This window comes from Pogona vitticeps, chromosome 1 (assembly GCF_051106095.1).
Source record: "Pogona vitticeps strain Pit_001003342236 chromosome 1, PviZW2.1, whole genome shotgun sequence".
Taxonomy (NCBI): domain Eukaryota; kingdom Metazoa; phylum Chordata; class Lepidosauria; order Squamata; family Agamidae; genus Pogona; species Pogona vitticeps.
Window position 1 is genome coordinate 148211714 of NC_135783.1, and position 27068 is coordinate 148238781.

Consider the following 27068-nt stretch of genomic DNA (forward strand, 5'->3'; position numbering starts at 1 on the left):
AGAACAAGGTAGAAAAATAGCAAGTAGGATCGGTCAGGAAGATTTTATCTGTTCATAGCTAAACTGAAAGTTCAAGAGAACCAGGAATAGAGTACTCCAGAATACTCACAAGCATTAGGAGGTGAATGACTTGGTTTAAAAGGGGGGCATTTGAAAAAATTTCCACAGCACTGATTCCTAGACAAGTGTAAGCAATAAACCAACCTTCTATGCATTGCTGTATTATAGCTGATGCAAGACAAAGGAATGGACAACATAAAAAAGCAGCAAAACTATTTAAAATACTAAATTTTATTTTCACATTTACATTTAGTCTTCCCATTTCCATTTTCTGACCACCACTAGTATGCCTTATCAAAACATTCCATACATATTTGAAACAAAAAGGGTGGAGTCCCAGTCTTTAAAAAAAAAGCTGAACAGGTATTTTGAACAACACATTCTTGGCAAAACAATCTGGACGACATTAATCAGACTCTGTAGGGAAAGCTTTAGCATTTATAAAAAGGGTAGCCAGATATTAATGGTGAAACACACAGGACTGTAACTTTAAAAGAGCCATTTAACTTCTTGCTTACAGAGTCTGTCTCCACTGCCAGAGTGCTTGAATAACCTAAAAGATAAAAAGGAAAAGCTAAGTTTGGTCTAGGTCTTCTCAAACAGACTGCATTCAGGCTGTAATCCTACACATCCCTCCTAGAATACTGAGATGCCATGAACACTGCAGAATCTACTCCTAAGTAAAGAAACAGTTTTATAATGGAGGCATTATTTAGAACAAGTTAATCAGGCAATGCCTACAGAAACATGTTATGGGCACAGAATTATGCACCAAAAGTATCTTTCATTTATGTACAAGTTTGACAGAAAAGTAAATAGCAGTCTAAGTCTGTGCTAATTTTGAAAAATGCTTACCAGATACACTATTCTTAACACGAAATATTACTTGACATTTTGCCTTTCAAGGCTGTTCACACCCTATAAAGTATAAAACAGGAAAACAAAACGAAGGGTGTGTCTTAGGCAAATACTGTCTGAACTTTGCCTGCCATCCTTTGTATCCAAGTCCACTTCAGTAACTGAACCAGTCACTTTCAAACTTTCTCTTTCAAGAGGCTATGATTCCCCCTAACTGTTTGGAAGAAGCAGAAATTCATAACAATTTAAAGAAATTTTGATAGTGAAATTTAAGATTTGCAGGTCTAACTAAATGAAACTTACTTACTGATACCAGCACAAGCACCTCTTGGCATACTTTCACACAGTAATTTGGTTGATTTTGGGAAAGGAAAGCCTAAAGGCTGCTGAAGAATCTAAAGCAGTAGTTCCTCTCTGTAAAAGGAAACTGACTGGTACTGCTGGCCAAATTCAGCAGTGGAAAACCAGATCACCATTTTGTCAAAATCGTACTAATTTAGAGAAAGGGCTCACTGATCATCTCAATGGTGGTGGGGGGAGGTACCTCCCCCACAATCACCACTATGATACAGACCTGGCTTACCTAAACTAATAATTGTGGTCTGCTGAATCCTAAGTGTACAGAAACTAACTAAAAAATGTAGCGAATTCCTTTACCTTCTGGTCTTCTGTCCTGTAGCAGTTCTTAACATAATTTGCAAATTTGGCTTCTGCTTTAGGAAGAATAGTTCCCTGTAGCATAAACAAAATTATGACACAGATTTCAATAATATTACAATCATAACAGTAAAATTCCTTGATCAAAAGATATTATCTGTAATCCACTGAATTTGCCTGGGTTACAGAACTGAAGCTCTACTCGACTATTCGGCAATAACTCAGAGGTATGTGAAGCACAAGTGTTTAAAGCAAGGATCTCCAACTTATGGCCTGTAGGCCACATTCGACCCGCCTTGCCTTTTTATCCAGCCTGACGTGTGGGAGGGCGCATACATGCAAGTGGATGTACACATTCAGCCTTCAAAAATCTGGCATATATTGTGGCCCTCACTTTGAAAAGTTTGGAGACCCCTGGTTTAAAGGATTCTCTGTAAATACATTCAGCTGAACATAGTCATACAACTCACATGATGTGGGACCCAAACGTATCAGAGTTTCTCCATATATTTTCTAGGTGCATGGACATTTCAGGGTGAAGTTTCCAAATATACAGCATCTGAACTTGGCTCAACTCTCCTAACGTGACATTGCAAAAGCAGCTTGAAAGGGCTAAATCTAATATTAGCTCTACTTATAGCTATGGTTTTTCCAGTAGCGATGTATGGAAGTGAGAGCTGGACCCCAAAGAAGGCTGACCACCAAAGAATTGATGCTTTTGAATTGTGGTGCTGGAGGAGACTCTTGAGAGTCCCCCGGACTGCAAGGAGAACAAACCTATCCATTTTGAAGGGAAAGAACCCCCAGTGATCACTGGAAGGACAGATCCTGAAGCTGACGCTCCAATATTTTGGCCATCTCATGAGAAGACTCCCTGAAAGATACCCTGATGTTGGGGAAGTGTGAAGGCAAGAGAAGAAGGGGACGACAGAGGATGAGATGAACAGTTTCACCGAAGCTACCAACATGAATTTGACCCAACTCCGGGAGGCAGTGGAAGACAGGAGGGCCTGGCGTGCTCTGATCCATGGGGTCACGAAGAGTTGGCCATGACCTAACAACAAAAATAGCTTCCCAGTGTAGTTTAATGGATAAGAGTGATGGACTAGGACTCTGGAAAATAGTTTGAATCCCCACTTGACCATGGAAACTCATTGGGAAATTGGTAAGATCTCTCTTACCTTGAAAGCCCTATTAAATGTTGCTATTAGTCATTTTCAACATAATGGCACAGAACACATATATACCTGCCATACACAATGTTCAAGTGACTGTAGTGTGCTTACTCTAGTTATGTTTATAATATTTGATTTAGCCTGAAAGCTTCACATGTCTAATATTCATTAGATTCTGCTTCTGCCACTTTGTATTAAATAGCCCCTGTCTCCTCCAGGTTCTCATTTACCTTGGATTCCTCCAACTTTCATCACATAAAATAAACATGGCTGAGGGGTGGGGTAAACATTGAATAAATAAATAAATAAACAAACTTGACAGGAATTAAACTTATTTTAATGCATGCGAATTACTACATTTCTAAAGCATATGACAGCATCACAACTTCTAGACACTGACCAGATAATTACATCTGAGATATATTTGTATAATTTTTGTAAATCGTTATGGGGATTTAACGTCTCTTGTAACTTCATAACTTCCAGAAATATTACACCTTTGGCCATATTTCTGCACATTAAGAAGGCAACTGTATCAAACATTTCTGCCAGCCATCACAAAACCCTAAACCCCAACTTCACCTAGTCTCTTCCATCGCTATGCAATAAAAAGGATGAGTAAAGAAAATTATACATTAGCAACAGCTTTTCAGTAACTTATTAACATACCTTTTGCACAGATGCCTGCATTTTTGCTTTTATTTCCTCCATAGTGAATGTTTTTGGTGTTTTTGGAGTCTGCGGTTTTTTCTCTTTATGAGACTCTGGAGCCTGAAACACAATACCACGAGTTTCTCAATAGTATGCCAAAGCATCACTTACCAACAGTATCTTAATACCTTTTGTTATCAGCCTATGTAAAGCAGGAAGGGCAAAGGTTTTTGTACCAATATAATATTACATTCTAAAAGCAAGGACCACACCATGTACATTATCTAGGTTACAGAATTGGACATCAATACAACAGTTTTTTAAAGTACACACTTCTGTTATCAGAAATATTGATGCAAATTTTAGTATTTAGTATTTATCCTCCTAAATCTTTGTCTACAGTGGTGCTTCGCTTAACGGGCACTCCATTTAGCGACGAAACCACATAGTGACGAAGATTTTGCGATTGCAAAAGCGATGTTTCCTGTGCGGTTTTTTCATTTTGCGATGATCAGTTCCCTGTTTCGCTTACCGACCATCACAAAACCATTATTTTTTAACAGCTGGTCGGCGGTTCCAAAATGGCCGCCAGGTAAAAAAATGGCCGCCGGCTGTGTTCTTGCACGGATTCCTCGCATAAGAGGCAGCGAAAATGGCCGCCGTATGGAGGATCTTTGCTTTAAGGTCAGTTTTTTGCCCATAGGAACACATAAAACAGGTTTTAATGTGTTTCTATGGGCTTTTTTAAATTGCATAGCGACGAAATCGCTTAGCAGCAATTTTTGCTGCACGGATTAACGTCGCTATGTGAGGCACCACTGTATTTTACACTGTAAACTTCATAGGCTAGGCATCTGTCATACCTGTCATTTCTTCATAGGTTACATTATACAAATAAACAGCAAAACAAATATTTAACTGCCAGATCCCAGAATTCAGCACTGTTATTTACTTCTAATAATATTATAATTATTCCTATTACTTTGCAAGTCTGTGGGAAACTTACTTTCAGTTTGGGTGATGCCAACTTAGAATCTTTTCCATTCTGGTTTGATTTTGGTGTCTTCTTTGCTGATGAATCTCGTGCAGGCTAAAGTCAGAATAAATGTGAAATAACCTCACTTGAAATAATTACAGTACTTAACAAGAAATTTTAAGTGCTACCAATACACATATGGCATATCTAAGGAGAATCTAAATACACGATGGGGATTGAGTCAAAAATTTATAGTGGCCAGTAACACATGCATGGTACAGTTTAAATCTTATGCCACCTGAAATTACCAAATCCTTCGTCTTCCTGCCTTCACAGCAAAAGTGCAGTAAGTTTTCAGACTTCTTTCATCACTGAATCAATGGAGCCCTAGTGCAGCACACTTACTTAAATTTAATAAACTCATCAGACATGTATTAGATTAATTCAACATGTTTTTCCAACCATCCCAAAGGTGTATTGGCACTGGCAATCCAAATGTGCACATCTATGGAGGAGGAACCACTATTTTTGATACCAACCATGGCAGCAAACTTCCTTTTCCCACCTCACATTTAGCTCAAGTGTATGTCTGGAGAATGATCTTGCCAAAACATGGCTGCCTCCCAACAGATGTTATTTTTGGCCATATCACTAACAGATGAATATTATCAGGACAGCCACAGTAACAGACATGCTTGCCACCATCTAGGGAGAACTACAGGTATCAATCATTTTCCACAGGTAGATGACACACTATGTAACAGTCCGCAGAAAACATTTGTAAGGACCCTAGCACTGTAATGATAGTATTGTCATTTTTAAATGTATCAAAATATAGCCAATGCTTTACAGCCTTTACATCTTTTTTTAAAGACATGGCCTCGCACAATGATTAGGTTTTAACAAAAATGAATAAAGCCACTAAAGGCTGTTAACATTCTAATTTTAACATGTCTAAAGTACTGTGGATCTATGTGTACATGCACGTCTATGTGCCCATTTTCCTCCCCAACTGAACATGCCTTCTTTCTTCATGTCGTGACAGTCATTTCAAAATATTAATTCCTATGTTTATGTGAAATCTGACTATTGTTGTGTCTGTTTCCAGGTTCACTTGTCCATTTGTATGCTACACTAGATTATCTTCCTGCAGGACCCTTTCTTAAATTATTCTGCTACGTAAACTTTTAAACAGTGAAACATTTCCTACACTACACTGCTGGTTGGAAGGTGTCTACTGCACTTCAGCATCTAAAGCAGGCTTGTCCAACCTGCGGCCCAGGTCAGCTCGTAATGCAGCGCAGTGCAATTTTTTTTTAAAGAAATTCCAAAGTTTCAAGTTACACTGCCGGTGCTTGCGTCCAGAACGTGGCCAGGGCATGTCACGACAGTAGAGTGGGAGAGAGGGAAGGAAGGAGTGGGAGGGGACAGGGGGGCTGTGTGACTACATTGCGCTGGACCCGTCAATAGGTGGACCCCCTCCCGGCCCCATAAAGCCGCCGGAGTCGAAATTGGCAGCCTCTGCTGTCTGAGATCGCAGCTGCCTGTAAGCATGCTTGGAGTGGGACTGCGGAGGACAGCTAGGGCTGCCCCCCATGCGGCCCAAACCAAATTTTCATCTTCTAATGTGGCCCAGGGAAGGTGAAAAGTTGGACACCCCGATCTAAAGCAAAACAGATCTGTTAAAAAGCAATATGTGTATGCATGCTACTGAATCCATCAGAATCAATACAAATGGAACAGGCTTTCATTCACCCCAAACATTTCTATCATACCTTTCACCTATGGAACAGTCAGATCTGGCAGATTAAATTCCCTTGTACATCCCTGAGCCCCTGATATCTATTCCAAAGATACACGACTGCAGAGCAGATATGAGGAGCATACAGGGGAGGAAACTGAAGCAGACCCTGCATCATACTGGATTTAGTTCAGACTTTCTGTAGTCTGGGAAACCAGTGCCAAGCGCTAGATTTACATTATGTAGCATGCTTTAACTTTAAACTCTAAGCTACTGAATGTTTCTTTTTCTCTATGAAACCAAATTATTTTACTTATTTAAGAATGAACAAGGAAGACAAATTTAATAAATGCCAATGTCCCTTCACGGATTGCTGCCTTGTCATGGCAAAAGGGCTTGAGTAACTCAGAGAAGCTATGGGCTATGCCATGCAGGGACACCGAAGACAGACAGGTCATAATGGAGAGTTTGGACTAAACGTGATCCACCTGGAGCAGGAACTGACAAGCCACTCCAGTATCTTTGCCAAAAAAATTCCATGGACAGAAACCAAATTCTGTAAGATAATGTTGGAAGATGAGCCCCTCAGGTCGGAAGGTGTCCAACATGCTAGTGAGGAAGAACTGAGGACAAGTACAAGTAGCTCCAGAGCTAATGAAGTGGTTGGGCCAAAGCCGAAAGGACGCTCAGCTGTGGATGTGCCTGGAAGTGAAAGGAAAGTCCGATGCTGCAAAGAAAAATACTGCAAAAGAACCTGGAATGTAAGATCTATGAACCTTGGTAAGCTGGATGTGGTCAAACAAGAGATGGCAAGAATAAACATTGACATCCTGGGCGTCAGTTAACTAAAATGGACAGGAATGGGCAAATTCAATTCAAACAATTACTGTATCTACTATTGTGGGCAAGAATCCTGTAGAAGAAATTGAGTAGCCCCATAGCCAACAAGAGTGGGAAAAGTTGTACTGGAATACAATCTCAAAATGATAGAATGATTTCAATACGAATCCAAGGCAGACCTTTCAACATCACAGTCATCCAAGCTGATGTACCAACCACCAATGCTGAAGAGGCTAAAATTGACCAATTCTATGAAGACTTACAACACCTTCTAGAACTGACACCAAAGAAAGATGTTCTTCTCATTCTAGGGGACTGGAATGCTAATGTAGAGAGTCAAGAGATAAAAGGAACAACAGGTAAGTTTGGCCTTGGAGTTCAAAACAAAGCAGGGCAAAGACTAATAGGGTTTTGTCAAGAGAACAAGCTGGTCATCACAAACACTCTTTTCCAACAACACAAGAGGCGAATCTACACAGGGACATCACCAGATGGGCAATACCGAAGTCAGATTGATTATGTTCTCTGCAGCCAAAGATGGAGAAGCTCTATATAGTCAGCAAAAAAAAAAAAAAAAAAAAAAGACCTGGAGCTGACTGTGGCTCTGATCATCAGCTTCTTATAGCAAAACTGAAGCTTAAACTGAAGAAAGTAGGAAAACCACTGGGATAGACAGGTATAATCTAAACCAAGTCCTTTATGAATACACAGTGGAACTGAAGAACAGATTTAAGGAACTAGATTCAGTGGACAGAGTGCCTGAAAACTATGGATGGAGACTCTACTCAAACCTCCAGTTCTAAATATTAAATAAACCTGTAAATTCAGATAGCTTAATTTCTAAAGTTATTGCAGAGTACTTTAAAAAAATTTACATCTTTTAGCTACAGCACCACCTAGTGCTTGCAAAATGTCAAATTATGTACACACAAAAAAGATTTTTCATAAATTAATGTATCCCAGGGAGTAAGATTCATAATTTGAAAGGAGATATCTTTTAAAAATATATTCAGTTCAAAGCCATCTGGACAATAAATTTAAGTCATTGTATCTACCCAGACATCATTATAAAAATGTGGAGAAGGATAAGATATAAGGATACAGAAAGCAAAGAGAAAAATAAACAAGTTCAGATATCAGTGAAAGAGAATGGGGTAGGGAGAGACATCAGATCACACTGGGCAGGTGAACTGTGTCCATGAACATAGCAATGGTTGGGAGGGGGGGAAGAGAGTCTTATTTTGTAGGTAATTTAGGCAGGTCCATGCAATCCAAGAGAGCAATTCTTGATTCAGATAACAGTTACTGACATCGACAGATCTCCTCTCAAAAGCTTCCTTCCCCAGCACACTCAGAAGCCTATACGATATAGAACTTGGAATTATAGCCAGTATGAAATAAAGCTAGTAGGCGCACATACTAAGTAAACTCAGAAGAAATCCCCACTTAAAATGAAAAATTTACCAAAGGCACCAATGGTGGCAGAAAACAATTTATATATTACAATCACTGAAGATTTCAGATAACAGAAAAACGATTGCTCTAATGTTGTAAGTCTCCTTAAACGTTTCTATGAAAAAAGGATAAAGTACTTTCCTATTACTATCTTCAAAATTAAATCTATTACTTTATAAAACACAAGGCAAACACAGTAAAGCCATTTTAAGATTATATTTAGTTACCTTTTTTGCTGGAGTCTTCTCTTCTTCCTCATCTTCATCCAGATCTTCATCATCACTACAATTAAAGTTCATATAGATTCCTATCACATCTGACACATTTTAAAAACATACTGTTGTATGCTTTCATCTAGTTTTACATTAGTGAGATAGAGAAAAGGAATGGCCACAACTGAAATGAGAACTAGAAGACACAGTATCCCAGACCATGTTGTCTTCAGAGAAGAAATTCCCAGAATTTTACATTCTATAAACAATTTTCTGAATTCAAAGTAGTAGAGAAAATCAACCAAGTCTTATTAGACTTCTGGCTGAAATTCTGTGCTATCATGCACAGTCATTAAAAATGTAGCCATTTAAATGTAGTCTCTATAACTGTTATAAATAAAATCATATGATGATTTGGACTTAAAATTACTCCACCTAAGTATTTTTCAAAGTTACACTTGCAGTACTTCTAAACCAGTAACATTGATAACCATACAGCTAGAACTACTGGATTCTACAATGAACATTACACCAAGGAACATACTCTTCATCATCATCTTCTTCATCATCTTCATCGTCGTCGTCGTCTTCTTCATCGTCGTCATCCAGCTTTGCTTTTTTCTTTAAAACAGAAAATATTTAAGTACATAACACTCATTAATTGTTCAACTCCAACGTAAAATCTTTGAAGCAAACTGCAATCCTTAGTCAACCAATTTAAAACACTTTTGGAAACTATTTTGCACAGGTCTCTGAATTGTAGAGAAGTTTCAGTTCTATTTTCTGCACAGCTTAAATCCAGAGGGCTTTTGTAAGATTCCTCTGAGTCATGCAAGCAAGAATTTGTATAATGAAACCTATAGCTTAAGACACATTTCAGATTTCATGTAACCACAGTCAGAATTAATTTCCACAACTTCAGGCTTACCTGTGGAACTTTAGCCATTGTTAGTCCTGCTGGTCTTTTTGCCATATTGTGTTGTACCTTATCATCTTCGTCATCTTCAGATTCTGGCTCTTCCTCTAAAGCTAAAATATGGAACAAAAAAATGATAGTAGCAAAACCTTTCACAACATATAATAGAACTAAATTCACTTTATCAAAGTAAAGCATGCAACTGAAAATCAGTTAAATTAAAATAAAGAAAATTTAAATGTCATTACCTACAAGATGCTGACCGCTGACATAAACTGGCCCCGAGCCACATTTCAATCTCAGAATCACTGGTGGCGTAATTTCAAAGCCACCTAATGAAACCTGAAAGACAGAATACATCAAAACATGACTGAAAGCTTACATAAAACACACAGGTTACACTGAACACTACAATATCTGAACCACTGAAATGACAAACATCACAGGTCTGGAAAATGCACTGGGGCACCATATAGCTGAAAATCAGATCAGATGAGTCTCAAAAGTTGTATAAAAACCAAACAATCAACAAAATGAAAAAACAAAATCACCGAGGCTCTCACTTCCTCTGAGGAGTGAATAACATTTTATAATGTTCCAAGTTGACAAAACTAATTCAAAAGGTGTAGAAACAGAATACCAATTAGCATTATCTATGCTAAACAAGTGAATTAAATGGTGAACCCATCTGAAAAAGACTTGAATAATGGCAGTTGGAGCTTGATCTCTCTGACCCTGCAGTTCTGCCAGCCACTGAAAAGCAGCAAAAGCCTTTCTGGGTCACATTAAAATGCCAACAAAAGTTAAGTGTGGAGAAGAATATAACAGAAACAGGACATCTTTTCTTTGCTGGGGCTCCCATTCCTAATTAAAAGATCAAAGCTGCATTACAGTTGGCAGAAAAAGATCCTTCAGCTAAAGCATGAGGCATACAGATATCTGCTCTACTTGCCTAAACGTAGTACCCCTTTACAGTTAGTTTTTGAAGCAGTAGCCATGTTCCGTCTGTGCAAGAATTTTAGTAAGAAACACAAAATTAAAAAGCAGAAAAGACATCTTTGTTTTTTGCTAATATGCTTTGCACAGACTAACAGCTACAATTTCAAAAACTACAACTATAAAAGGCACTATATTAAACCATAATGTATCTCACATACACACTACAAATTAGTGTGTATTCACTGTATTCAATGTAACTTATTCTTAGATATGTAAAACACAGGACTGCAATTAGGACCTATTATTTTTCCTCTATTTTTGTCATACATTTTATTTTAAAATCAGAACAGATACTTTGGCCACATTTCATGTAACAAAAAACAATGCAACTGTTTAATGTTTCAGCTGATTACAACAGATACAACCAGACATTCCCCCTCTGAACTCAACAGCACCTTCCATTCCCAAAGGGAGCTGGGAGACAGTACAGTGGTGTCTCGCTTAATGAGCGTACCGTATAACGATGAATCCGCATAGCGATCCCATTTTCGGGATCACTAATGCGGAGGCATAGAGTCGGCCCCAATGGGCAAAACTCGCATAGCAAAGATCGGTAAGCGTTTCGCTTACCGATCTTCGCTTTGCGACGCCCACAGATCAACTGTTCGGCGGTTTCAAAATGGCCACCAGATGCCCAAAATGGCTGCGCGCAATGTTTTCGCGTCCTCCCCTCGCTTACCGAGGGGGCGAAAATGGCTGCTGGACCCTGGAAACTTCGCTAAATGGTTTCCCCGTTCCGTTTAGCGAAGTTTTCACATAGCGAAGGTTAATCCGTTCCAGGGCACCACTGTACTGTATAGCCTTCCGCATTTTACCTTCAGCCCCCAGCACTACATAGCTCTCATTCTGTTCTGGAAAGTTACAGAAAGCCCCCGAAGACCATGCAAAGTAGTTTCCAGGGAATCTAAAGAGTGTGCCATTCCAGCATTATTCCTGAGAGCAGAACACAGGTGAGCAAGGTTCCCGCTAAGCTGAGCACACACACAACTCAATTTCCCTTTGCAAGGGGGGGGTGGAGGGACGAAATTGTGTGCAAGAGGCAGAGCCCCACCCAGCAGGGCTGAAAATTAGAGGGTATGTTGCAGGTGAGTATGTCAGAAACCCATATGTACTGGAAATATAGGAGGGGGGCATGTCAAGATGTGAAATTTTATATGTAGTGTGTTATGATAATCAAGGCAGTATAGAAAATAAAATTCCGTATTTTTTTGCTCCATAAGACATACTTTCCCCCCCAAAAAAGGGGGGGAGTCTGTGCGTCTTATGGAGAGAAGCTGGCGATTTCGCTCCCACTGGCCCCGTGGGAGGAGCCTCGCAAGGATCCGAGTGAGCCTTCCAGGACCCTTGCGAGGCTCCCCCCACGGGGCCAGCAGGGGCGAAATCGCCAGCTTCTAGGACCTTTTCTGAGGCTTGAAAGGCTCAGAAAAGGTCCTAGAAGCTGGCGATTTCGCCCCTGCTGGCCCCGTGGGGGGTGGGGGAGCCTCGCAAGGGTCCCGGAACAGACTCTAGGACCCTTTGGAGGCTCACCCTGGCCCCCCCAGGCCAGAGGGGGCAAAATCGCCACCTTCTGGGACTCTTTTGAGGCTTGGGAAGCTTCAGAAGAGTCCCTGAAGTTGGCAATTTTGCCCCCTCTGGCTCCCAGGGGGGCAGGGTGAGCCTCCAAAGGGTCCTAGGGTGTGTTCCATAAGACGAACCTCTCCATAAGGCTCACCAAATTTTTAGGATAACAGATTTTCCTGTTTTCTTCTCCTAAAAATTTGGTGTGTCTTATGGAGCAAAAAATACGGTACTTAAAAGTTATGTTGTACTTTAAAAAATGAGGTTTGAACAGCAGTTTAGTAAAAATAGCTTAAAAACAATCAGCCAGCTCTCCAGTCAAGTCTGGAAGCAGGGTCATTGTACGATAACCTTGACTTCCAAAATAATTTTTACCCCATGACTGCAATGTCTTAATATGGAGATGGCATTTGCAGGTATATACCTTGCACTTTCTGTAACTAATATACTATGGTATTACCGTACCTTGGTGTAGCAGACCTTTTATTTTGCAAGTCTTTATTCTTCCAGGCTTTGCAAATCTTAATCATAACAATGCATATCATCATAATAGCAGCTTGCCAAATTCTGAGCTACGTGCTCTTCTAATTACAGGAAGTGAAGGAACAACAGAAATTTCTATTATAAAATTTCTGTTGATGCACCAGATCCTTGTACATCAGGCCTGTTAGAAAGGATTGTTGACAGCTGATGAAGTAGAGATAAAGGTATAAATAATGGCCAGAAAAAGATAGGTAGGGCAGGAAGCGAAGGATACCAGGAGAATACCATAAGAAGGGAGAAAGCTGTCCAGGGTGGACAAGATTTTTACGATATGGTTTTATTATTGCTTATGCTCTCTAGCCCAGTGATTCCCAACTTCGGGTAATCCAGGTGTTCTTGGACTGCCTTCACTACCAACTGTGCTGACCACAGCTTCGGGGAGTTGCAGTCAAAGAACACCTCAGCTACCCTAGGTTGGAAACCACTGCTCTAGTATATTAATTACACGGACTATTGATATTTATGTAGATATGACTTAAGTGAGAGCTTTTTTTAATAACTTAGGAAGTAAAGGTAAAGGTTCCCCTTGACAATTTTTTTTGTCCAGTCGTATTCGACTCTAGGGGGCGGTGCTCATCCCCGTTTCCAACATAAGCCATAGAGCCAGCGTTTTGTCCGAAGATAATCTTCCGTGGTCACATGGCCAGTGCAACTTAGACATAGAACGCTGTTACCTTCCCACCAAGATGGTCCCTATTTTATCTACTTGCATTTGCATGCCTTTGAACCGCTGGGTTGGCGGGAGCTGGGACAAGCGACGGGCACTCACTCCGTCATGTGGATTCAATCTTACAACCTTGGTGTGCTTTCTAGGAACTCAAAATGCACAAATCTGATTTGACCAGCAACACAATCCTGTGAGGCAGAACTACCATCATGACCACATAATATCAAGGTTTTCTGGTAAATAGTTGAGTAGTTCAGGTGGGATTCAGCACAACAGATCCTCAAAAGTCAGTATCAGGTGGTGAAATTTAATATTCTATTAACATGGGGCAAAAAAGGCAAGAGGTCAAAAGCATCAAAAAGGCAAAGAAATTGAGACAAATTTGAGAAGCAGAAAGACAGCATGAAAACTATAAAGCTAATTTCCCTATCTAATAGTTACTATCAGCATAGAAACATGATGGTTCTGGAACAGAGTGTCCGTGTCCCTCAGAATAGTGCAGCAGGACAGCAACTAAGCATAGCATCTCTTAAGAATAAAGCCAATTGGAACAACATTTTGAACCCCTTATATCCATTAAGACCCAGGTCCAGCATCTTCCATGTTATCAATCAGACTCTGCTCTTCCCAGAATCATTGAGAAGAAAACAGTTTCTCATCTCTCAACACACTGTCATCAGAGGAACTGCCTAGGCTTGGCCTTGAAGATAGCTTCTCACAAGATAAGACACAAATGTTACCCTTCCTTTACCGAGCAAAATCTGACCTTTACAATCAAGACCATTTTCCCAAACAGTCACACACAGGACTGATTCTCAAAAGGTTTCCAATTCCCATACTTTCTTGTTTCTTAGTATCACTTAGTACAGTGGTGCCTCGCTTAACAATGTTAATTGGTTCCAAAAAAACCATTGCTATAGGAAAACATCGTTAAGCGTAACACCATTTCCCATAGGAATGCATTGAAAACCGGTTAATCCGTTCCAATGGGAACGGATTACCGTCCTTAAGCGAAAATCCCCATAGGAAACATCGCTAAGCGATACAATGTTTCCCCCATTGAAAATCATTGAAGCCGACTCAATGATTTTCAATGGCTTTCCAATGTCTGTTTTCGCTCATTTAAAAGTGTCTTAAAATGTTTGAAACCTGTTTTAAGTGCTTGGAATCGTTAGTCCACCTTGTAAAACCTATGCAAACTTAATTTGGCTTTGTTCTGAGTCTTCGCTAATTTTTGGTGAATTTTTTTCCCTCATTGAAAAGCACTGAACTGTCTGTTTCAATGGGGGGGAAATTCACCAAAAATTAACGAAGACTCAGAACAAAGCCAAACTAAGTTTGCAAAGGTTTCACAAGGTGGACTAACTATTCCAAGCATTTAAAACAGGTTTCAAACATTTTAAGACACTTTTAAATGAGCAAAAACGGACATCGTTAAGTGAAAATCCCCCAGAGAACATCGTTAAACGATGCGGAAAATTCCTCAAAGAAACCCATCGCAAAGCGAATACATCGTTAAACGAAGCAATCGCTAAGCGAGGCACCACTGTATTTTTTGCCATCAACCTAGCTGAGCTCACCCAGCCTGGCTCCACCTCCAGTGCTGATTTGTAATTCTTTGTCACTTGTAGGTGAAATTGATGGGATATTGATTCTGAGCAGAGTATATTTGATAGAAAAAAAACAGTAATTTCATCACTGCCATGTATTTTCTCAACACTCTTCGCCCTTACCTTTACGCATTATAATGAAGTCCTACCATGAAACTGATTGACTGTGGGAAAAGCTGCATGTGTCAAGAGAGGCCAGGACTATGACCTCTTGTTTCCATAAATGCTGGGAAAAGCAATGCTTATGGGGGGAGTCAGCTTCACTGTCCAACATGGAGTTGTAAGGTAAGCAGAAAAATCACCAACATAAAGAAGGCAGAAGGACAGCTATACAAAGAATTATGACATAGGACTCGCCCTACCCAAACACTGTTATCAACAGAAATGCAAGGTGGACAATTTTCCATGCCTTGTGTGCCTGTCTTCATTTGTTTGTGTGGTTGTACCTTAAAAATCATTCCAGATTGACTAAACAAGGGATGTGGATTTCAGTTATTCTTCTAAGACCTAAAACTCAGTAGCTTATGAATACAGTCAGTTCTTGGCTGGGTCTGGATCAGATTTATAGATGGCATATTTGTTCTCTAACATTTTCCAATAGAAAAATTAAAATTAAGACTGTGGTTATTGTTTATTTCACATTTCTTATTTTTTTTCTCTTGAACTTCGAAGTCAGAACTATTCAAATAAGATTTGTTAGCCATTTCATGCTTGCAATTACTTTGCTGAACTCTTAATGCCTGAACACATGAAAACCAACATAGAGCATCACAAGTAAATAAAAAGGAATCAAACAAGCATGATAATAAGGGAAAAGATTATTTGCAGTTATCAGAAAAAATTTCCAGTCCATCTTTTTCTAGAAAACCCACATGACGGGTCATCATTCAGATTTGATCTGGGTGATACAGTGCTTCCAAAAGAGGGAAATGTTTATTCCACTTTGGAAGCTTGGGAAAGTTGGACACAAATTACATTAAATCAAATAAAATTATTTTGTTCTAAGATGAAAAATCTAGTCTAAAACCATAACAATGATAATGTGCTATCAAGTCAATTCTGAGTCACCCTTTTCATGTCAATGAAGCACATTTTCAAGCCAATGTGTATTATGTAGACAAATATGTGCACTGCTAAATCAGTTTATAAATATTCTCAATAATGAAATTTAGTTCTAGTAAACCAAGGTTTTGCATTAACAGCTGTTACTGACACCTCCGTACTCACTCCAAGTGGAGAAAACAATATGGTTAAAACAGAATCACAATCCTGCAATCAATATAATAGAATAATAATTAAAGTAGTTAATAATATTCTTACCGTAGGCTGAACAGACATCTTCAGTGATGCCAGTGTGACTGTAGTCTGGTTACCTTCATAGTCCAATGCCTCTGCTTCAACAACATGCAACTCGTCTTTAGCGCCAGCTCCTAAACTAACCTGTGTGAAACAGAATTTGAAAGGCAGAGTCCACGTATTAATATTTACTGCCCACACACTTGCTGGGATCCAATATAAACAACACATACTAGCATTTGACTATCTAAACAAGAGCCACCCTAAATATTACAAATCCAAAATAGTTTATTTTACTGTAAACCAAATGATGAGCTTCTATATTCAATGGTTAAGGGTCAATAAAGATGTCTATGATCACTGCTATCTTGAAAATTTCCATCACATTTGGAATTATTATTGAAAGCGATTTTTCAAAGCGGAATAATTTAGGGGTTACCACAATATTTGTCCCCTCAACACATTATGTATTTCATTTTATTCTTCAGGTGAATACAATAGCCTGCAACCAGCTCTCCAACTGAAACATCAGGCTCAGTTACAAATGATACACAATGCAAGATTTTGTTGTTGTTTCGTCATAAAGTCGTGTCCAACTCTTCGTGACCCCATGGACCAGAGCAAGCCAGGCCCTCCTGTTTTCCACTGCCTCCCGGAGTTCGGTCAAATTCATGTTGGTAGCTTCAATGACACTGTCCAGCAATCTCATCCTCTGTCGTCCCCTTCTCTTGCCTTCACACTTTCCCAACATCAGGGTCTTTTCCAGGGAGTCTTCTCCTCTCATGAGATCGCCAAAGCATTGGAGCGTCAGCTTCAGGATCTGTCCCTCCAGTGAGCACTCAGGGTTGATTTCCTTCAAAATGGACAGGTTTGTTCTCTTTGCAGTCCAAGCAACTCTCAAGATTCTCCTCCAGCACCACAATTCAAAAGCATCAATTCTTCGGTGGCTGACCTTCTTTATGATCCAACTCTCACTTCCATACATCGCTACTGGAAAAACCTTAGGTTTGACTATGCGGACCTTCGTCGGGAAGGTGATGTCTCTGCTTTTTAAGATGCTGTCAAGGTTTGTTATCGCTTTTCTCTCAAGATGTCTTTTAATTTCATGGCTGCCATCACCATCTGCAGCGATCATGGAGACCAAGAAAGTAAAAACTGTCACTGCCTCCATATCTTCCCCTTCTATTTGCCAGGAGGTGATGGGACCAGTGGCCATGATCTTAGTTTTTTGATGCTGAGCTTCAGACCATTTTTGTGCTCTCCTCTTTCACTTTCATTAAGAGGGTCCTTCATTCCTCCTCACTTTCTGCCATCAGAGTGGCATCATCTGCATATCAGAGGTTGTTAATATTTCTTCCGGCAATCTTAATTCCGGTTTGGGATTCCTCCAGTCCAGCCTTTCACATGATGTATTCTGCCTGTAAGTTAAATAAGCTGGGAGACAATCTACAGCCTTGTCGTACTCCTTTTCCACTTTTGAACCAATCAGTTGTTCCATATCCATTTCTAACTGCTGCTTCCTGTCCCACATATAGATTTCTCAGGAGATAAATAATGTGGTCAGACACTCCCATTTTTTAAAGAACTTGTCATAGTTTGTTGTGGTCCACACAATCAAAGGCTTTTGCGTAGTCAATGAAGCAGAAGTACACGTTTTTCTGGAACTCTCTGGCTTTCTCCATAATCCAGCGCATGTTAGCAATTTGGTCTCGAGTTCCTCTGCACCTTTGAAATCCAGCTTGTACTTCTGGGAGTTCTCGGTCCACATACTGCTGAAGCCTACCTTGTAAGATTTTGTGCATAACCTTGCTAGCCTGTGAAATGAATGCAATTGTACAGTGTTGGATTATGCAATATTACAATACAGTAATATCCTATGCAAGTCAAAAATCAAACCAATGCCTGGGAATCTGTACCCAAGATGCTGGTGATCATATTTGAAAATTTCAGACTAAAATTGTAATTTTATATCATCACAAAGCACTGCTTCTGTGCAACTTTCATTCATGCCATAGTACTTGGGTTGAATAATTCTTTCTTTCCAGAAACAAGCACTTACCGTTCTTAAAGACAACTGATGTTCATTTTCTTCATCATTCACCTTAAAATGATAAGGTTTGTCTCCCTTTAGTTCACACCCTGCAAAAGCAGTAAGCAGCACATTGTGATTATTCAAATTAGTAACTTGAACTTCTGATTGCTTTTAACAAATCAAACTGGGAGGCAAGTTAATTCCTGACTTTAAAATACCAGAAAAACTCTACTGAATGCTGCTAATTACTCAACTGATTGATGGGGGGAAGGGAAAACTTTGAAAAAGCATTTTGTAAATTTATGCCCAAATTGTAATCTACAATTAGTGGAAGAAAGCAAATTGGCTAATATCGGATAACCTACAATTACAGTTTAAAAGGTAACGCTTTATACATGAACACACACATCTTGTTTAAAACTGAATAAAACCATACTGTTATGTCTCCTGTTTCACTGTTGGCAACTTACATCACAGAGTGTAATTTCACGCCTGCCCTAGGTCATAAAGAAGATGCTCTGTACTAATTACACACACCCTGCTCCACCTCCTTAAGCACATGGCCCTCTATCTCCTTCACCCTCATGGCTCCCCTGTAACAGTATCCTCTCAGCATCCTTCTCCTCTCCCTTTGCCTTCTTTTACGATGGGCTGCCCTGCGTCTCAACGGCACCGATTCTAGCTCCAGGAAGCAGAGACACGAGTTATAACGTGTCAGGCAGGCAACGGGATTAAGTCGCGCCCAGGAGACTCGTGTTCAAACTGCCTCCCGGGACAAGCTAGCTCTCGACCGCAACAAGGATGCCACATCCTGCGGCAATCTCGGTTATTCCTCCTTTAAGCCACTCGGAACATACACACACACACACACAGAGACATCCCAATATCGGGAGCTGCCTTTTGTTTCTTTAAAGGGAGAAGGAGGAGTCCTTTCTCCCTCCTCCCAAAAGCCGAGCCTCGTCAGGGGAACGCGTGGCCCGGGATTGAAAGGGGGAAGAGAGTCGGGAGGTGAGTCGAAGAGACAACAGGCCTCGCCGTCGCCTCAGACACGTGACGGAAAAGGCCTCGCCGGGAAATGGTGGGCCCGAAGCCAAGGTGGCGGCGGCGGCTGCAACCCCCCTCCCCATCCCAGAGCGAAGGGGACAAAGGAAACTTCCAGAACTCCAGGCGACCTTGGCCCGCCCTCCCCTAAGCAGCCGGGCCGGAACACGCGGAACCCACACGTGGGAAGGCCCCACGACGCCTCACTACTACTAGGCTCCCCCCCTCCTCCTGCCCCCTCCCAACCGCCACACAGAGCGCTCGCTCCTCTCCCTCAAACGCTGGCGCCGACGAGACAAGGAGGGAGGGAAGGCGACCTTCGCGGGGCGGGAAGGAGGAGGAGGAGAACGGGCGAGATGCGGAGAAAGGAGTCCAGGCTCCATGTTACCGAAAAGGAAGGTCTGTGGCCGCAAAGAGCCCATGTTGTCCATGTCGCTGTCTTCCATATTGTGGCGTCTTTCCTTCTCGATAAACCACGAAAGGGGGAGAAAAAAACCTAGCCTGCAGGCCTTGGCGTAATGGACGGAATTAACACTCCCCGGGAAAGAGCCCGCCTCGCTCGCTCTTCCCAGGTATATATAGTGGGAGATATCGCGAGAAGTGGCCGTGATCTCTCGGCGGCGGCGATAAGGAACTGCTGACGAACCTCCTGCGACCGCCCACCCTCTTCTCCCCTCCCACGCGAACTATTTCTAACCCCCCCCCCCCGTCCAGCGCGTTAGGTGGGTGGGGGAATTTCGTGCGGCCCGAGTGGGAGGGGAGTCGGTTGTGTTCCGCATGCGCTGTCGGGTCTAGACTTTTCTCGATCTTCTGCGTTGTTTCCCCCCCCCCGGGGGAATGGGAGCCCATAAATAAAATGGCGGCGGTTGTCCTTGTTTCTTTCATACACAGATTGTTCACGTTGTGTTAATGGGGACGATCACCAAATGAGAACTGATAATATATTCTGCTTTAGCTTTTTTTTTTTCAGTCAAGGGAGCCTTCCCAAACATCGCACCTTTGAGATGAGCTGGGAAGAGTGTGGGGGAAAAATATTTTTTGAACTACAAGTCCCAGAATCCCCCTATAGCCACGGGGCAGTAAGCCAGTAGGAGTTGGCTTGCAAAAGTGAATTGATACATGTTGGTGGGAGTGTTTTTTTAGAATTATATAATCTAGTTGGGAAAGCTAAAAGCTGAGCCTTGCTCAGAATAGGTTTAAAAAGGTTTAAAGGCCTGTTCTAGAAATAACTAAGACAAATGGAGATGTTGTTTAAAAGGCCCTGTCTTTAAAGTCTGCCATTGTGAGATCACCCAGCAGAATAGTCTTGAGGCTTAGGCAGGTCCCCACTGATACTTGTGCCCTAAATAGTCTATATCCACAAAGTGCCCTTTTTATTTACTAATCCCTACACATAAGAAATATAAAGTTTAGAAAACAACAAACGCTTCCAGACTATTGTTGTTAGTTACCTTTAAAATCATTAGAATTTTTAACTTGAACAACAGCAGCTGTTTAAACTGAACCCCCACCTGGTAACAGTATCAGTTGGAAGTTCATAATACTGTATTTAAAGGCAGCCCCAAGGAATGGGAATTAAGGTACAGTACTTTAGTCCGAATGTAACATGGGCAGTGTGAGGCAAGGTCTGTTTTTTCTAGGTAAGGTAACAAGGTGCCAAACTAACGTAGTTACCAATACTATGTCCCTAGATAAGCAACAAGTTCAAGGCCCTAAAATGTGAACTTAGTCTTTCAGATAGGAGTATATGTCTTTTCAAACTTGTTCTTCAATGCAAAGGGAAAAATAGTATGTAGGGATTGAGCTGGTGGGAAAGGGCTCTCTGTTGCCAATCTTTCCTTAAGGCTGCAGGTACTCATGCAATGCTGTTCTGTACAGTATGTGACAAGTTGCCAGGAAAGGAAATCCTGTATCTGTGTGTTACATGCAATGCACATGGGGTCTTGGCCATAGGTTCTTAACCTGGGTCCAGGGGTCACAATGTCCTCACAGGGGGTCCACAAAGGCTTGAAGAAATATTATGGTCTTTTGCAGTTAAAATAGAAAGAATAAATGAAAGAAAACAAGAAACGTAGAACAAAATCATAATTTCCCTTGCTTGTTTGTGTAAAACTTGGCTTTTTAAACCTACCACCTCCATTAAAAACAAGTAAAAATTGGTTACGAAAATAAATGTCTAATAGAAATAACTGTTTGATATTTCTGAATAACACTGAGTGTTTGAGAGACAGCATGTGACATTTCTTGCTACTGTGAAGACAGAAGCCTCAGGAAGAGAGAGTCAGAGTCACTCAGTGTCACTGTGAGTGAGTGTCCGGAAGGACTTCATAATTGTGTTTCTTCTTCAATTCCTGCTAATAAAACTGTTTGGTATTGTCAGGTAAAGTGACATTTTGATATTGTTTCAGTGAATTTTGTAACAAAACAATACATTTTGGCTGAGCCTCAGACTGGAACACTGGCTGATTCTGAAACATAAAAGAACTGATGCTGTTGATGAGGGTGCATCCTGTTCAAAGCAACATAAAGCTTCTTTAAGTCATCTTAAAAAGTGTTACAGTTATAGCAAGGAATGTCTGTTGATGAGACATTTCATGAGAAAATTTAAATAAATATTTAATGCACTTTATTTAGAGTTTTAAATCTTGAGTTAAGTCTTGGTGGTCCGTGGCAACTGCAGTGTTCACCATTCCTGGCCAGTATGGCCATATTAGCTGGCAATAATGGATGATGTAGTTAAACATATCCAGTGATTTACATTTGGATAAAGTTTCTAGGGTGTGTAATGATGTAGATGGGGAGTATATTCTCTGTTGCTATAGTAGGAATCCCACTTATGCATTAACGAAGTGGGCAAAAGAGGACACAGATTTGCATAAAATTTCGTTGGATGGATGGATGCTCTACTACAAGACCACACTGACAATCATAAGCACAATTTAGACAGAAATATTGCACATTTCACTGTATTAAGGAAGGTTGGATTCCTGCACTGAGCAGGGGATTGGACTTTATGGCCTTATAGGCCCCTTCCAACTCAATTACAGTGGACCCTCTACTTACGGAATTAATCCGTATTGGAACGGTGGCTGCAGGTCGAAAAGTCTGTAGGTCGAATCTCCATTGACCTACAATGCATTGAAAACTGATTAATGCCGTAACCGGCCATTTTTGTTCCATTTTTGTTCCATTTTTGTTTTTTTCTGGTCTGTATGTTAATTCTCTGGCTGCAAGTCGAACCTAAATTTTGCGGCCAGAGAAGTCTGTAACTCGAAAAGTCTGTAAGTCAAGCCGTCTGTAAGTCGAGGGTCCACTGTATTCTAAGATTCTGAGTGCCACCACGTTAACCTGTATGCTATATCTTGCTATACTGTTGCTATACAACTTGCTATACTGTTGGTAGACAACCATCAAGGTGTCTTTTTGTTCTTGCTAAACTGGAACTTTTGAACAGTGGAATATCCTCGGTGAAGAACACAAGGCCATTCTGTGCCATAGCTCTGCTTTACAAGAAAACGTCATATGTTGACAAAGTCTGGTAAATGTCATTTCTTAAGTCAAGAAAATGCCTGAGTAGTAGGCCACAAAGTTAAACAGCAGTGCATTTGTTCCAGCAGCAGATGGAGCTAGCAGAACTCATTTTTTGTAACAAATGAAGGGATACAGGGATATTAAATGTAAGCTGTAATCCTTGAATATTCAAAGAACTCCAAATATATAAGATTTGAGGCAAGCAGAAATTTGTATTAATTAACTATGGATATTATTATCACTTATTCTCTTGTACTATCAAGAACACTTATTCCATCTGTGTATTTTTCTGTGTTTGTGTATTTATATTTATGTATGTCCACACGTAAACGCATGCTATTCCATTAATAAATATAGATATCATTTAAACAAATTTAGATAGTTTGGTGTGCATAAGAAGAATATAGCTGGCTGGATAGTTCAGCCGTTTAGGTATCTGGGTCCAGACCCAGAAATTGGGAGTTGGATTCTCCACTGTGCCTCCTACAAGTAGAGCCAGCCTGTGTGGCCTTGGGCAAGCAGCACAGTCCCAGGGCGCCCCCCAGAAGAAGGGAATGGTAAACCACTTTTGAATATTTTTTTTCTACCTGGAAAACCCTGAAAAGTGTCACAATAAGTCAGAATTGACCTGATGGCACAAGAAAAGATACACCTGTTAACACAGATGTACAGTATATATATTTTATTGATACCTAAGCTACTGCCAGATATTGCTCCCCCCCCCAACCACAAAGTAGGATAATGCTATCTGTCATGGGCCAACAGGGATCAGACAGCAAACTGTCAAGAGATATAGCTATAAATGCTGTAGGATCAATAGTGAGAAGAATGGGCCAGAGAAGTCAAAGATCAGGTCCCCCTGAGTTGCAACCAAAGATTAGAGGGGACTAGAAGTAAGACGAGCCAGGACAAGAAGGACGTCCCATCCTAAGAGCAACAACTCAAATTCAGGAGAGAAGAACTAGAAAGGAATTGGGCCATAGTGAGTGTTATGGGATTAGCTGCCTCAAATGCCAACATTTAGTGTATGCCTGTTTTAGAATGGAATCCAATCAAGTCCTCTCTCTGATAGGGCGTTTCCATTAGCAGATCAGGGAGTGGTTGGTTCCACCTCCCTTCACACCCAATACATGTACTCAAACTCTGTTCTGATAGTTTGGGGAATCCTCCAAAGTAGAAGGGGGCACAGAGGTCTACAGAGGGAAGGATGGGAGGAGAAAGCAGAAGTGCAGTTCTACTAATGAGATACTGGATTTTGTACATAATAATTTATTTTCTTTTTTAATTCCAATGTAAATTTATTAATACAAGGCTGGTGGTTCCCCTCCCCCACAAGGTACCATCAAGTATTTTAATTGGTATCATTTTAAATAAAAATATTATTCTGAATAAATCATTCATTTCTGTCTTAGAATTGCGTCTTATCCATGATAGCTTTACATTAGCTTATGGTGATAAATCTTGTTTTATTTTCTTTCTCAGATGCAAATAGTTGGTTTTATTTTTAAAGAATCAAATACTATAGATAACCATATTGCAAGACACCTAGTCAAGCAGTTATTTTTCCAAATAATAGCAGAGATAATACACAGCCCTTGGATTTCCATCATCTCCTTCTCTTTTACATTCAGCCTCATGATTTCAGGCATTCTTATTATGCTTCCTGCCAGGTATTTCACCACATTTTCTTATTATCTTTAATACATCTGTCAGGGATGTGAATATCTTCTCAAAGGATAAAAAAAATCATATTTGATCTGCAAACCTGAAAAGTACAATAAATGGATGATTTAGTGAGTTATGCAGATTTACAGGGAGTGAACTTGAGTATTCATTCAAATAAACAATGAAAATATATTTCCAAAAGCACTATGTGCACTTTGTCACTAATCAAAATATAGTTTCATTCCTTTGCTTATTTGCTCATTCTTGCAAATAAATAACTTCATTGCTGTGAGTAAATCAAATTTCATATGCATAGTTTTAAAAAACAACTAAAATAGTCTAATTTTGTTCAAGGCTGTCATGATCACAGACAAAGCCTATTTTATTGTTACTTATTTCTACAGTTCTTTTACTTGCAAGGTATGCTCCAAATTTATTTCACTATAGAGGCAGCAGTTTTGTCAGGGAATAGAGAAGGAGATTAGAAATGGAACAGTAGTATTCTCAGGATGTGAGCCACAAGAAAGACAACAGGAAATATTGCAATTCAGTCCATGGTTTGGAATAATTTTAACATGGTGCTGCTATGATTCCACCATCGAGCCACTGATATGAAGATTGAGGCAAATACAACAAAGCAAAAGAAAAAAATCACCCTGAAACATCTGAAGCCAACACAAATGCTAGAACAATGCAGGATACTTGACTTCATTTTTATACTCACTCCTTTCTACCTCCCCTCAGGAAAGGACCATTATGATCAAACTAGATAGTGATTTGTTTGTTTTTATTTGGGGTGGCAGTGGCTGTTGAATGTTTACTGTCAAGGATACAAGAAAATATGTCTCTGAGAATTCTCACTCATATGTCAGAATAATTCGCCTGACTCTAGAAGCTGTGCACTTTGACTTTCAATGAGGGACCATTTGCTGCTCTTACTCAGATAACAGAACATCATGGTCCAGCCATAATTCAGCCTTTCAAGATAATTTAAAAACATGAAATAGATTAAAAACAGAATGCAAAGCACATAAATAAAAGAAATAACAGCACCCACCTGGTTCGAAGCTATAATTAGTTATGTAGCTTGGTCACAGTGGTTAAACAACCCAGCTTAAAGGACAAAGATCTGTCTGAATAAAAAATATTTACCTGCTGGTGGAAGGATGATATGGAGTGGTCAAACCTAGCTATCCATCCTTGGGAAGGAGTTCCAGAACTTAGGAGCAGCCAATAAGAAAGCTTTCTTTTGCATCCTCGCCAAATATTCTATCAAACATAGCTGGGCTAAGAATAGGGCTTTCCCTGAAGATACCAAAACCTTAACTTTGTCTTCTAGAATATGAGGGGGAAATATTAATAAAAATGGATGTGCAGATTCTAAAGACACCTCACAAAAGAAATCCAGCTTTTCTTCTTCTTCAATGCTATTCACCCTAAGACTTGTATCTCTACCAGAAGACTCAGAGCAATTTCCTGAGATTTCAGCTGGCACCTTGAGACCTTCATACATGTTTACAAATGGGCTCTGAAGAAAAGCTCACTGTGCCTCATAACTCACAGACTTTGGAAGACTATTCCATCCCAATCTGATGGCCAGATTCTGCACCAATGGAAGCTTTCAAATCAATTTCAAAGACTGTATAACAGACTGCAGTAGGTCGACCTGGAAGTTTCCAGGCAGTGGGGACAAACTGTCCTTGTCTACAAATTGTCACTGCTGGCAAACCAGCCAAAGCTAGGTAAAGGTAGTCCATAGTGCTGATCAGCTTAGACCTGTAATGATAAAGGTAGTTTGAGGACTACCATCAAATTCTATCTCTCCTGTTTCAGGTGGAGTGCTAGTGGTTCCAGAAGAAAATAAATGTTCATTTCCCAAACTCAGCTACCATCCTTGTACAGTGTTCTGCATCTTGCTGAATGTACTGAGAGTTTACACACAGCAGTTCGAGCAAAGTATTAAAAAAACAGACAGATCATGAATGGCGTTTTCTCTTGTGTGTGCCAGTAGTTGAAATAATATTCACTCAGTCTTGTTAAAACTTTAAAAACATTTACTAAATAACATATATATAGAACAAACTAGAAGTCCTTGAAAATATGTATATGTGTGTATATGTGTGTGGGGGTTTTTTGTTCATTTGTTTGTGCATTTGTTCATTTATTTAATTTCTATACCGCCCATCTGACTGCTGGTCACTCTTGAGTGGTTGACAGCAATAAGTGACATAAAAATACCATATAACAACATCAGTGCAATAAAATTAAACTCAATTATCATAGCATCTGAAAACACATTAAAATGGGTGGCAATTAAATATGAGAGGCTGAAGCTTTCAGCAGTTCTTTGGTTGGCATGATTGCTGGAATAAAATGTTTTAAGAGACTTCTTAGAAGTCAGCAGGGAGGGGGCCAGGCAGATTTCAGATGGCAGTTCATTCCACAGATGGGGCACAACCACTGAGAAAGCCCAGTTTCTTGTTCTGTCCCTCCAGACCTCCCTCAGAGTTAACACCCTCAGTCATCCTGCCTGGGAAGTGTGAGTAGGATGGGCAGTACTTGTTGGGAGTAGGTGTATTGTCATAT

General features: G+C 40.3%; 1 protein-coding gene across 1 annotated transcript; it reads right to left on the minus strand.

Moving 5' to 3' along the window:
* Positions 1 to 275: 275 nt before the first annotated feature.
* On the minus strand, positions 276 to 20067 carry NPM1 (nucleophosmin 1). The gene is made up of 11 exons (XM_020793659.3): positions 19675 to 20067; positions 18273 to 18352; positions 16238 to 16357; positions 9790 to 9883; positions 9554 to 9654; positions 9170 to 9246; positions 8641 to 8695; positions 4408 to 4491; positions 3420 to 3521; positions 1576 to 1650; positions 276 to 613 (listed from the first exon to the last, which is right to left on the minus strand). Exons 1-11 carry the CDS (start codon positions 19730 to 19732, stop codon positions 575 to 577), a joined length of 885 nt encoding a protein of 294 aa, XP_020649318.3. The 5' UTR covers positions 19733 to 20067; the 3' UTR covers positions 276 to 574.
* Positions 20068 to 27068: the final 7001 nt, after the last annotated feature.